Source organism: Apodemus sylvaticus, chromosome 18 (genome assembly GCF_947179515.1).
Source record: "Apodemus sylvaticus chromosome 18, mApoSyl1.1, whole genome shotgun sequence".
In the NCBI taxonomy this organism is placed as follows: Eukaryota; Metazoa; Chordata; class Mammalia; order Rodentia; family Muridae; genus Apodemus; species Apodemus sylvaticus.
Genome location: NC_067489.1, coordinates 21,486,388 through 21,501,083, shown reverse-complemented (window position 1 = coordinate 21,501,083; position 14,696 = coordinate 21,486,388). Strand labels below are relative to the sequence as shown.

General features: G+C 41.0%; 1 protein-coding gene across 1 annotated transcript in view; it reads right to left on the bottom strand.

Annotated features, from left to right (window-relative positions):
- Positions 1-14,696, bottom strand: part of Zmat4 (zinc finger matrin-type 4) — a 309,004-nt gene that overhangs the window by 41,406 nt on the left and 252,902 nt on the right. The window contains exon 5 of the mRNA XM_052162649.1: positions 7,298-7,394. Within this exon, the coding sequence (XP_052018609.1) occupies positions 7,298-7,394 (97 nt within the window). The remainder of the gene's footprint in view (positions 1-7,297; positions 7,395-14,696) is intronic.

Below are 14,696 nucleotides of genomic sequence, written 5' to 3'. Positions count from 1 at the left end.
TCAGTCACAAAAGAACACACATGGTATGCATTCACTGATACGTAGATATTAGCTCAAAAGTTATGAATACCCAATATACAATTCACAGACCACATGAAGCTCAAGAAGAAGGAAGACCAAAGTGTGGGTGATTCAGTTCTTCTGAGAAGGGGAACAAAATACTTACAGGAACAAATATGTAGATAAAGTATAAAAAAGAGACTGAAGGGAAGGCCATCCAGAGACTGTATCATCTAGGGATTTATCCCATATACAGTCACCAGACCCTGACACTATTGTGGATGCCAAGAAATGCTTACTGAAAGGAGCCTGATATAGCTGTCTCCCGAGAGGCCTTACAAATACAGAGGTAGAAACTCACAGCCAAACATTGGACTGAGCGCAGGGTCCCCAATGGAGGAGTTAGGGAAAGGACTAAAAGAGCTGAAGGGGTTTGCAACCTCATAGGAAGAACAACAATATCAACCAACCAGACTCCCACCCCTGAGCTCCCAGGGACTAAGACATCAACCAAGGAGTACACATGTCTCTAGCTGCATATGTAGTGAGGATTGCCTTGTCAGGCATCAAAGGGAGGAGAGGTTCTTGGTCCTATAAAGGCTGGATAGATGTCCCATTGTAGGGGAATCGAGGGTGGGGAGGTGGGAGGGGGTAGGTAGAGGAACACCCTCATAGAAGTAGGGGGAGGGAGGATGGGATAGGGGCTATCTGGGAGGGGGCAGGGAAACTGGAAAAGGGGATAACATTTGAAATGTAAATGTATATATCCAATAAAAAAAGAAAAAGAAAAGAATCAGGGAAACAATTCCATTAACAGTTGACTCAGCAACAACAACGAAGCACAAATAAAAATTGGAATAAACTTAACCAAACAGGTGAAAGATCTCAACCATGAAACATTGAAAACACTGGCAAGGTTCATGAGGAGACACAAGGATATGAAAAGACCTCTGATGCTCACAGACTGGAAACTTAGTATGGGGAAAACGGCCATTGTGCCAAAAATCAATCCATAGATTTAGTGCATTCTCCAACCGCAGTCCAACACCATACTTCATAGAAATACAGAAGAAAATGCTAAAATTGTCATGGAAAAAAAAAGCCCCTAGATAGTCAGAGCAACTCCCAAAGAAAACTCATTCTTCCTTCTCTCGTAGTCAACAACTGTCAAAAGCGATGCTGACCGTGTCTCTTCATCATCCACAAAAACAGCATCTTTGACAAAGGATGCTGTAAAAAAACTGGGCACCAACATGCAGAAGAATATTAATATTTATCTCTTACCATATGCAAAATTCAACTCCAGGATTTCAAAGACATGCCTGAAAATTTTATAATGAAGCCTATTGTATTAAGTGGTTTTTCACATCTACGATAAAACAGCGTGACCAGGGCAACTTTTAGAAGATAGAGTTTGGCTTGGGTTCTGGCTACACAGAGTTAGAGCCCACACTAGTTGGGACAGCCTGCATGACCTTGAGCAGCAGCGGAAGCAGAAGGCTGTGAGCTCAGGCCGTCAGCACAAGCATGGAGCAGCAGGCGGACTGCAGGTACGCGATACCTTACTCTCGAAGCCCACTCCCGGGCACGCTCTTCTTCAGCAAGGCTGCATCACCTGACCTTCCCAAACAGTGCCATTAACTAGGGATCACGTATGCAAATGCATGGGAATAGTGGGGGCATTTCTTATACAGAGTATACACCTATTGTTATATATAATTAATGTGAGCTAATAAAGATATTAAGAGTAAAAAAAATGTGACAGCAGGAAGGATAAAGTTAGAGACTCTCCGAGGCCACTTTACAGCAGTATATTTCTTTTTTAATTTTTTTTATTCGATATATTCTTTATTTACATTTCAAATAATTTCCCCTTTCCTGGCTCCCCGCTCCCTGAAAGTCCCATAAGCCCTCTTCCCTGCCCCTGTTTCCCCATCCACCCCTTCCCACTTTCCTGTTCTGGTATTGCCCTACACTGCTGCACTGAGGCTTTCCAGATTTCTATAAAACAGGTGAGATGAATAAACTCTTTGGAAAACGAATCTTCCAAAAGTATGAGGCTCTGGAACCAGATGATTTTACTAATGAATTACTCCTAAATAAAACTGGCTTACCACTCACATATTCAGGATCAAAAGTAGAAGGAAAAATTTGAACATACCTTATAATGAAACTAAGACCATAACAAAAAAAATGAAGATCCAAAACTATGTCGTTAAAAAGACACATAAAGATTCACATACACACACACACACACAGAGGGGAGGGGGAAGGAGAAGGAGAAATATTAAAATGTTTTCAGACATTCATTTCATGAATACATAAAAATTAAAGATTCCAAGAAAAATGAGGTTTCTGTGAAATGTTTGATACTTGAAAACGTCATTGGCTACAGTTCAATGTTTTATAAATGGAAATGGAGATAGTAAAAGCAAACCAGTAAAGTAAAAACACCTGATGAAACTCATTGTCCCATCGTAAGAAGAATGTTAGCAGATTGTGAGAGACAAGCAAGTGTCTCATTTGGACTTCCACGAGAGATGTGAGTGACTATGGGACTACCTGGCCCTGCATTGCAGAGACGGACCTCCACGGTGACCAGGCAGCCAGCCAAGGATGAGAGGAGCAGGCGAACTCCCTGTGTTTGCTGGTGATGTGCTTCTCACACAGAAAATCCACAATTACTTGCTGATGGAATTGGACTGTTAAGTAAATTTAACAAAGCAATTGGATACAGGCTCAGGAACAGTACTGTTTATAACTGGGTTTTACATTTCTTTTTTTAAAAAAAATGATCTTGTTTATATCCTAGTCTCTTAATATGGCATACGTAATTTGCCTCTTTTTTTTATGATCTAACACTCTCCAAACAGCAAGTCCTTAGGAAGAAACATTAACAGGTATGTGTGAGATTCCCACAGACAGACCTATGAAACCTTACAGAAAGCCAGAGGCTCTGCCAAAGGAGGCTGTAAGCATGGAATGGGACAGATGTTAAATGTTTTCAAGAAACTTGAAAATTTGATTCTAAAAATTTATGTAGAAACACAAAGGATCAAGAATAATGAAAATAGTTTTGAAACAAAATACAAAAGTATATACACTATTAGACACCAAGACTTACATAAAGCAATAGGAGACATTGCAATGGAATAAGGGAAGACATGCACTAGGGCGGGGAGTCCAGATTCCAGCCAGAACACAGAGCTGCCTGTAAACCACTAGGTTTACCACATACAGACATGTCTGAAAACCACCTGGTTTACCACATACAGACATGCCTGCAAACAGGACAATTGAAATTGTCCTTTAAATGAATAACACTGGATCTTCTAGTATTCATATAGGAGACACTTGAAAATTGGCCCCCTCCATCAGACTATGCAAAAAAAGTTGACATCTACATTCTTAAAGGCCATGTAACATGCACCTAGTAAAGTGGAAATTTATCTTGATAACCTTGGGATGAACAGACTAATATCAAATCATACTCATATTGCTTAAGCTATAAAGGACTGATGAGCTAGACTTTATTACAAATTAGAAAATCCTATAGCTTGTGAAGAAAATGAGGGTGAAAGGATATAGATTGCTTGAAGTGCTTTTCTGCATGTGTGAGACCCTGGGTTTGATACCCAGAACAAGATAGGCAGGAAAGGAGAAGCAGAGAGCAGATGAGGATATTAAACTGGAACATGGGTTTGGAGACATGACTAAGTAGTTAAGAGCATTTGCTGTTCTTCCACAGGACCCGAGTTCAGTCCCAGCACCTACATCTGGCAGCTTATAACTGCCTGTAAGCATAGCTCTGGGGAGTCTGACATTCTTGCCTGATTTCTGTGGGTGTATGTATACTTGTGTCATGCATTTACTTACACACACATACACACACAAACACACAAGCATGTATACAAAGGATGCACACAGACACACACACACAAACACACACAGACATACACACAAACATGTATACAAAGGATGCCCCCACACGCACAAAAACATACATACAAAAGATGCCCACATAGAGACACACAGATACACAGATACATATACCACAGAAGCATATATACAAAGAATGTACAAACACACACACACACACACACACACACACACACACGTGTATACAAAGGATTAAGTGTAAGGGAAAGAGAACAGATATCCAGAACAGGACCACTGACATCCTTCGCTCATTTCCTCTTTTTTCCGCTCAAGAGAGGAGCAGACTCTGCTTGTGTGACAGAAGACAGATGTGTAAGTAGAAGGTTCTGATGTCACGTATCGTATGTACCTACTGAGTCGTATGTGCAAAGTGGCACTTTCATTTTAAAAGTGTACCACAGTTCTCTTTGCCAGCCTGTCTCTGTTGAAGGTGAATGTTTGTGAAACTGAGGGTTGAAGAGTTGGTTAAAGGTAAAGACGGACCCTGCTGGGATCAGTCCTTGTTCTGCTAGGGGCTGGCAACTTGGTACTGGAGGAGTTACTTAACCTCTCCGAGGTCTACTTTCTCTGGTGGGTAATAATACTAATGGGAATGAAATGGCATAATAAATGCAAAAATACCACCTAGTCTTATGGGTACAGATGGAGAGATGGACAGACCGATTCCTGGAGCTCAAGATGGTGACTGAATTGCTATTTGTGGGACACATGGCACTGAACGTCACTATTGGTCCTTTTTTATTAAGAAGAATTAACACATGCTCTTAAAAGATTATGAATACTTCTATAAGTGCAGATACTCTCGTGCCATCCTGCACACTGGACACTGATTAGCTAAAACATATAGAGTGCCTCTTATCCATTATTAATTAGGGAGATGAGGAAAAAAGATGACTTGGGGACCTTATGAAATAGTCAATGTTATCAGTCAATGCAGAAGCTGCAGCATTTTCCACAAAGAGCTGAGGAATTTTCTCTGTTAACTTGTTAAGATTTCTTGTGATGAAGACCCTGTCTGGGGTAGACCATAGCAAAATAAGCCTGGACTCTCAAGATGGTGGAAGGAAGAGGAAACAGACTCTAGCTGATTCTAGCTCTAAACTTCCTCCCCTGAGGTAACCTCCTACAACTTACACATTTAGGATATTCCTACTCACAATATAACCTAGAAAGTTATTACTCATCTTTTAACATTATATCTTCATTCCACAAAAGCCTAGGTAGAACACAACACCATAACCAAAAGCAACCTGTAAGGAAAGGGTTTACCTCTCCTACACTTCCAGCTAATAGCCCATCACTGAGAGACGTCAAGGCAGCAATCCAAGCAGGGCAGGAACCTGGGGACAGGAACTGAAGCAGAGGCCATGGAGGGATGCTAGTTACTGGCTTGCTCCTTATGGTTTGCACAACCTGCTTTCTTATACCATCTACAACCACCTGCCTGGGGCTGAGACTATCCACAGTGAGCCAGGTTCTCCTGCATCAATCATTAATTAAGAAAACATGCCCTCATATCTACCTAAAAGCTAGTCTTAGGGAGACATATTCTCAATTGTGGTTTCCTTGACTCAGATAACTCCAGCTTGTGTCAAGTTAAAAATCTGGCAAGGACACCCATCTCTTGACATATATGGAGATCCACACTGAACACCAGCAATGAACTCTTCTGTGGTGTGTGTGTGTGTGTGTGTGTACCAATGTCTCAGGAAAATTGGCTTCACTTGTACCCTCCCCTATTGTTAAGGCTCTGGTTGGTGCGGTGCACATTGTTAGAGAACATCTCCCCAGCTAGTTGGACTTCCATGAGAGAAAGACCTACATCTACTCCCCCCACTTCCCACCCAGGTACAGGGATGACAGTGGAACTCAATAAAAGTTTGCTGGATGACATTAATTATTCACAAGACTTTAATACAGTCAGATCTGCTAAATGATTCTCTTCATGAATTTTTTAGAAATGAAAACAATTGCATCTAGTTAGATTCCATCCTTTGGAGACATTCTATGCACCTTATGCCCTATACCCTACTTTCTGAGCATTCTATTAACAGCCTCGGCAGCTGCCTTTGGACTGCGGGCCACAGTGCTGATGATTATGAAAGTGTACAGTAATGTAGGTGAAATCATGCCTGCAGCCCGTTCCAGTTTAAAAATCTGAGAATCTTTGGAGGGAAATAAGTCAGAACAAGCTTTTACTTAATTGGCAATACCTATTTGTGTGTGTGCCTGTGTGCATGTATATGTGCATATATACATACATATATACATATATATTTATATATATGCACAGACATAGTGCCAAGATTTACTATATGTAGTAAGTATGTGCATATGACTTAAATATTACATGTATATATATATGCATATACACAGACACACACATATATGTCACACATGCACACACACACATCTTAAATCTGAATTAAATATACCTGGGGATAAGTTACATTTTCATAATAGTTGGCAACACATACCCAAAATGGGAACATGACAGGAGATGTTCACAGAGTTTGACTGCATGACACAGAAGCTTTCAGTAAAGTCTACCAACAGGGATCATGTGAGTTACTCAAAAACAAAATAGAGTTCTAAAAGGTTTTCTCAAGGTCATAAAGCATGCTGAGTTACTTTTTGCAAAAGAATTCCACTACTTGTGCTGAAGTGGGAGAAGCAACTGTTCTTTCAGTAATGCTAGGCACATTGTAAAGGCTCAAGCTGCATAAATGTCAAGGAGACTTTGGAGCTACGAAGATAAAATGTGCATCAGTCTGCCTTTCGGGAGATAAACAACAGGTCCGGCTTTAATGATCTTGCAAAAACAAATCCACAAGAAGGACCCAAGAGTGGGAACAGAGAAAGCATGGGAACAGAAATAGTGTAAACAAACAGAAAAGGGTCAGAAACAGAGAAGGGATGGAAACAGGGACAGAGTATGAACAGGGAAGGACTGTGAACAGGGAAGGAGTATGAACAGGGAAGGAGTGTGAACAGGGAAGGAGTGGGAACAGGGAAGGAGTGGGAACAGGGATGGAGTGTGAACAGGGATGGAGTGGGAACAGGGAAGGAATGGGAATAGGGAAGGAGTGTGAACAAGGATGGAGTTGGAACAGGGAAGAAGTGTGAACAGGGAAGGAGTTGGAATAGGGAAGGAGTGTGAACAGGGAAGGAGTATGAACAGGGATGGAGTGTGAACAGGGATTGAGTGTGAACAGGGATGGAATGGGAACAGGGAAGGAATGGGAACAGGGGTGGATTGTGAACAGGGAAGGAGTAGGAACAGGGATGGATTATGAACAGGGAAGGAGTAGGAACAGGGAGAGAGGCAACAGGAATGGAGTGGGAACAGAATACCTACTTGGTCTGATGCTTTGATCCTTGCAGATGTGCATGGTACTGTTCTATGGAGTTGAGCGACACACTGCAGGTGGTACATCTGTAAGTGCGTCTCAGACCTGTGGGTGACAGACAGATTTGGTTAGCTACATCTTGCCATCGGTCCTGATGATGAGTGAATTTTAGAATTTCCACAGAGGCAAGCTCTGAGTATCAGAGAAGACTCACGGATCCCCTGCTCCAAGGCCCCTCCTGCCCCTCCTCCCAGAGCTTAGCCACCAGACTCAGCAGAATTGGAATGTGCAGGTGTTTGGACTCAGACTGTCCTATTTATAGATGGCTGAAGCAACTCTGAACTACTCAAGATAAATGCTTTGGGAATTTTCTAACTCAAGCTAAGAAGCATGCTATTCCTTTCCCTGCTTCCTGCACACAAGTCCTTGTACAGTAAAATTAAAAACATTAAAAAAAAAAATCCCTGTCCCTTTCCTTTGCCATCTACATTCTAAAACAGAACTGAAGTGTAACATTAGATATTACTAACTTACACTCGATACTAGGACTGTTTTATAAAATCAAGTAACCAATAGGAAAAAAATCTGTCTTCTTGAGCAGTCTGCCTTCCCATTAGAGTTAAGAATATCTATGCTTTCTTCTCTTTATGTACTTGCCCCATTAATACAGCATCAACTTCAGGCTAGGCACTAGGAATTCCAAAATAGAAAAGTCATGCTTTGCTTCTAAGGAGTTGAGCAAAATCTTGAGTATTTCAGAGCACTGGTTTATCTAAAGGTAAACTGATATTGCCAAACATTATCTACATCACGTTAAAGCTCTGGTGCAGTAGAGGTCTACAGTGGGATATAATCCCCCTGCTGCTGTATCCCCAAGAGGGGTGGCGAAGTGAAGCTACGGCTGAATCCGATAAGGTAGGAGGAGTGCACGCTAGTCAGTTTGAGGCCCTTGTAAGGAGGGGTGAGTCTATGCTAGCTTGTCTGGTCTCTGTGAAGTAACTGCTGCCCCCACCCCCCATTTCTTGAAAAGCTTCTGCACTTCATTCTCAACCTTGAAGGAAACAGAGGAAGCATACTGAGGAAAAGAAAGGAAAAGCAAAGTCCCAGGAGACAGCCTCAAAGCCCCAAGAGGAAAACAAGGAACTCTCCCACACATTTTTTTCACGACAAGCAGTAGGCTCATCTGCTCTGCCCTGGAAACGTTAGTGGGTATTTCCTATGTCTGTGGAGGAACAAAGGACTTCTTGGAATTGAAAATTCAGACCCTGAGAGAACGACCCCCACAGAGGCAATGGGAAGGAGCAGTACTCAGAGAGGAGAGTTACCTCCAGAGTCTGACTTCAGATAATAGCATGTAGTAGCATCGTCAGACCTGCCCTTGCATCCAGGATGTGGGGAAAGAGCCCAGCTCTAAGCAAAGAACAGCACATGGGCTAGACCTCAAACACCTGCCCAAGAAAATCTTCCCAAGCAGTGGTTCTCAAGCTCCTATTGTGGTGACCCTTAATATTACAGTTCCTCATGTGGCAGTGACCCCCCCAACCACACACTACTTCATAACTGTAACTTTGCTACTGTAATGAATCATAATGTAAGCATCTGATATGCAGGGCATCTGCTATGAAACCCTACGAAAGAGTCATTTGAGCCCCCCCTCCCCAAAGCTATCTAGACTTACATGCTGAGAACCACTGTTCTACAGGTTCTGTTCAGGAAGCTAAGCACAGGGCCAAGAGATGTTTCAAACCAGAGCTCTACCCTACCTTACACTCAACAGACAGACAGACAGACTAAAACCAAACCAAACCAACATCAAAATGGCCCAATTTCCTGTTGTGTCTCACTTTTTTCACTTCTTTGAAACTTGACTTAGTCCCAGGAATGGTGGATCTTAGGAATGAAAACCAAGTTGCTGCATTAAAAAGAGCTGAGCTTGCAACTGTCTTCCCATTTCCGAAAGATTATCCTCCTCCCCAAACCCAGAGGCTATAAGTTATCACAGCCAGTATAGAAGTTGTCAGGATGCTTATCCGGGCCTGATCCATTCTGCTCTTTTATGCATAGAATCAAAATATGAAATCCGGCTTCAGGCAGTAACTCCCTCCAGAGGTCTCCATCAATCTTTTCATAATAAACAGTAACTGCTGCGTGTGAGTCCTCCTTAGAGTTCACACTAATCAAAGGGCTCCTCGTAAAAAAAAAAAAAAAAAAAAATGGAGGCTCAGTTTGGCAGTAGGCATAAATATTTATGTTTAAAACTGGGAACTTTTAAGAACATCAACAAATCTAAAAATATATATATATATATTCTGACCTGCTACTTTCCACAAGAGTTCTCCTACTCTGCAGTCAAGCCAGGACATGGGCAGGGAATCTTGGGTACTTTCTTGCAGAACAAACTACAGGGGTAAGAAGTGGGCATAAACAAGAACAAAACCAGAGGGGTAGAGGGAACCTCCCCCACACAAGACATGGCATTCTCGGTGGGAACTGTGGGCTTTATTAATACTTAGCTGAAATCCTAACTACTTTGGAAATATATGGCTCTTTTCCCTCTGGGAACTACAGAATCTAATTATTAAATCAAAAATGTCAACTTCCTTACTGAATTCATTTCAGCACAATAGCACATTAGCAGTGTCCTAAAGCCCTGGAGTCTAGTAGCGGATGGTGTGGGAACAAGACAGAGCGTTTCTGACTTGAAGGAGCTTCTGGAAGACACATCAGGTGGTATTTATATTTCCCAGCATAGTGTTTATAACAGATAGGTTTAGAGAGGTCAGCAGACGTGTCTCCTCAATGTGTCTTTTCAAGTCCAGTAAAACTGGAGTCTACATTGCTTCTGCTGCAATCACTGTACATTAGAGAAACACCTCTGAGCACGTATTATTGTGCTGGGTATTTTGCTGAATGCTGAGAATATTGGAAATAATAAGGCACCGTATATTTTCTTATGGAGCTAGCTGTGGAGAGAGGCAAACAATGCCTTGATGCACCTTGACATCTTGGCACAGAGATGGCTTTCCTAGGCCTCATTAGAGAAGCTACATTTGCACTGAATGGTAGTAAACATAGACTCACAAGTGGTCCAAGCGCTGAGACCAAATGATGGTGACATGCTCCACCCTAAATATGACCCAGTAACCTCCAAGGCTGAGGGAACATCATGGGAGAGGAGGCAGAGAAAGAATATTTAAGTGTCAGACGCTGGGGAGGACTTAGTAGAAACAGTGTCTTCTGGACTCAGGTTGCTTACATAAGATCTAAACAGTATCCAGCATGGATGAGGGACAAGGATCCTCAAGGCCCCACCCCTGGATGAAGAATTATTGGAAGTTATTGTCTTCTGGGGAAGAAAAAAAAATCAATTTTATCTGGGGATATGGCCTTTGAGAGGTTGGCCTTGGACTAAGGTATGGGCCCACACCCATGCCCATGTGCAGATCACTAATTGGACTCAGTGGGTTCCATGAAGAGTCTGATAAAAACAGGACGGTAACCTATTTCCAAAGGGATGCTGAGTAAGGAGACAGCACGTGGAGGGCAGAGGAGGAAGTGGCTCATAGCGAGAAGTGCTCAAACAAAAGGAAAATGAAAAGATGAATTAAAGAGCCAAGCAGTCTTGCCCATGAAAAGTTCAGCATCCACTAGGATACCACTGGAAACTCAACGAAGACCAAAGATATGCCCATAAACAAAACATAAAAAGACATATAAAAAACAAGTATGCCTGTACATTTGAATTGCTGCATAAAGTTCTCAAGGTAAAGAAAAACAAAAGCAAATCAAACTAAATCCTATACCAGACTGATTTTGAGATCTATAGGCAAAGCCCAGTGACATGAACATGAGAATAGACAAATATGGCACTAGCCAATACCAGGCTTTACCGCCACCGTCTGCGGCTCGGGCCTCACAGGTGGGAAGAAGAGAAGCAAGTCCTGAACATTGTCCTCTGACTTCATATGTGCACTATGATGTGCATGCATGCTCACATGCACACACAACACACACAATAATATGCACACACTCATACACAAACATACACATATACACAACATATACATGCTTACCTACACACCACACATACACAAATATATACATACACAAACACACACTCACATATATATAATATACATACATATATACATACATATAATACACACATGCATATAATATATCCACATGCATACAACATATATACACACATACATACATGCATACAACATATAGACAACACACACTGACTCACACACATACACACTCAATACTCACAACACATATTCACAAAACACACAAACATACACAAATTCCATATATACAATGCACACACAAACACACAAGACACTATACACACAAACACACACATACACACATACCCACAACAAACACAGACAACATATGCACTCACCCACAGCGAACACTCACATATGCACAACACACACATACACACAATATGCACATAAACACTCCCAAATAAAATTTAAAATGTAAAAAGAGAAAATTAAGAAAATAAGGAACATATGGGTATTTGAAAATTGCTCTTAGTTTACCCAAAGGCCACCAACAATATAGATGTTCATAACAGCATGGAGTTCAAGGAAAGGATGAGGGGGAGTAGAAAAACTACTACTAAAGAATCATTTTATATGAAATAGTGCAATTTTAAATGTAAAACAGTGGCAATGTAAGGCAATGATAGTTCCACACACTCCTTTACAGCAGTTACTAAACAAATGTAAAGAGCGAAGGGCAGAGGACATACTGCAGATCAATGAGCATTTCTATTAGCCCACAGAGAGCTAGAAATAAGGGATAGAAAATAAAAAACAGCCGGGCAGTGGTGGCGCATGCCTGTAATTCCAACACTTGAGAGGCAGAGGCAGGGGGATTTCTGAGTTTGAGGCCAGCCTGGTCTATAGAGTGAGTTCCAGGACAGCCAGGGCTACACAGAGAAACTCTTTCTTGAAAAACCGAAAGAAAGAAAGAAAGAAAGAAAGAAAGAAAGAAAGAAAGAAAGAAAGAAAGAAAGAAAGAAAGAAAGAAAGAAAGAAAGAAATGAAGACACACGCATAGCACACAATCTATGCATGTATACCACATGCATACATACACACATACATACACACCACACACACATACACAGAGTCATTCATAAAAACACATACCACCCCTCACATATATAGATAGAAAAATAAAAATAGAAAACAGATGGAACACATAGAAAACAAACTTCAAAGTGATAAAAGTAATTTCATTAAATATAAATAGGTTAAAAAATCTCAAAATGCTGAAATTGTCAGAGTGAATAAAAACCAAGACCCAAATATATCAAACACACACTATATTCAAAGGTAGACATTGTGTGCTTAGAGGCTAGAACATAGAACAGTAAGTAAAGAATAAAAAGAGTTGGAATCAAACCATTAGAATAGGAAGTTAAGAAAGTGTAAATGTTTCTGTTCATGTCTGAATGGACTTCATAACAAGGCATTTCCCAGACATGAAGAGGGCACTCTATAATGATAATGGGAGGATATCATCAGCAGAACAGAACTCAGAATGTCAGTGACCTAATAAGGGTTTAGGAACAGGTAATACAAAACCTGATAAAAACCAAAGGAAGAAAGAGTCAAGACCACAATGATAGGGGATGCTCACATCTCTCTCTTGGAAGTTAGAAAAACAGAATAAAAATCAACAGTGCCTAGAAAACTGGAGCAAAAGTATCATCCATCGTGTACCAATTTATATTTCTAACCACACCTCTATAAGAGTTCACTGAGAGACGCCCACGAGCAGTGTGTGCTGAGCTCCTGTAAACCTGTAAACTTAAATTATGTTTGTAGAGGGAACTTTGGATGACAATTCAATTAAATTGGAAATAAATCACAAGAAGATTTGCAAAGTATCTAAAATATTTCTAAATCACGCCTGTAAAGAAAAGCCAAAGACGGCTTGACCCAAGGAAAGAAAATGCTACAGATGCAGTTGTGAAGGCTGCAGAGAGATTTATCGTCTCAGTCCTAAGAGTTTAGAAGATGGCAAACACTTATACCAATCTGAAGCAGAAGGGGAAATTGTAAGTCACAGAAACCAAGGGCAGGGAAACGTCCACACAAAGACTAATAAAATCAAATTCTGGTCTTTGAAAAGGTAAATGCAAATATTGCTCCCAAGGACCATAAGTGGAGATTAAAAACAAACCAATAAGCAAGCAAACAAACAAACACATACCCCCCAATAAGTAGACACTGGTAGAGACCAAATGGTCCAATTTAAAATGGTAATGTACGAACATTATGAGTACTTAACATTCAAATAATTCTCAGAATATGCATGAGGCAGGCACAAGTATCAGAGCTAAGTGGACAACCACTCAACAACAGACACGAATCTTTTGTCAAGATTTTCCTATATAGAAAAATGGAAACCCAGAGGGTTGTTCTGGAAAAATCTTATCAAATACTAAGGGATTTTATAATGCTAATTTTGCAGCACACTCTTGGCAGATGGGGCGGAAAAGTATCAACACCTGCAGAGGAAGAATATTCTGAAGTCTCTGCATTCAGGGTCAAAATTCCCAGCAAAACCAGAAGGGAGTTTGATTTGATAGAGAATATGTACGATCTACAGGTAAAATGACATTCAGTGCTACAACTGAAGTTGCCTCTGATTAAGAAAAGAAGCCAATTACTCTCAAATTATTTTCTAGACCTATAGTACAGGTATCGCTATAATTTCAACCATTTTATGCAAAATAAACCTCCAGCAAAAGCATAAATAAAAAAGAAAAGAAAAAAAAGCCAAGATCATCACTTGGACAAGAGCTGCTAGCATCAAACCCAGGGCCTCTGCATTTTGGGCAGAGTAAGTTTGACGACGACGACGATGACGACGGCAATGTAGAAAGTCAAAACCAACGGATATTTTTAAGGGAAATTCATAGGAACCTATGGGGGTCCAGAACCAGGTTCTCAAGTGAATCTGAATTGCATCATCATTAATAATTGACAGATTCATTGTAAACTCATTAAAATCGCAATAGGCTTTGTAGACTGAGACACATAGATGGAAATATGTGGGGAAACCAGGAGACCTAGAATGGCCACTACAGTTTTGAAAAAGAAAATATTTTAAGGGGCCATATTGAGGAGTCCATGATGCTCAGGTGGACACAGGGAACCAGTGGAGCAGGATGGAGTCCACAAGGTACTGCTGATTAGAGGTCAGCTACACAAGCTGAATAAAGAGTTCAAGGCAGTTCAACAGGAAGGGAAGTTTTTCCATGGGTGGATAAATGTCTGAACACTAACGAAACAGAGTCAACTTGAGCCACCAACATGCATAAAAAGAATGGTCCCAGCACCATTTTGAATGGTGCTGGGACTTGGTAAGGAGTACAGA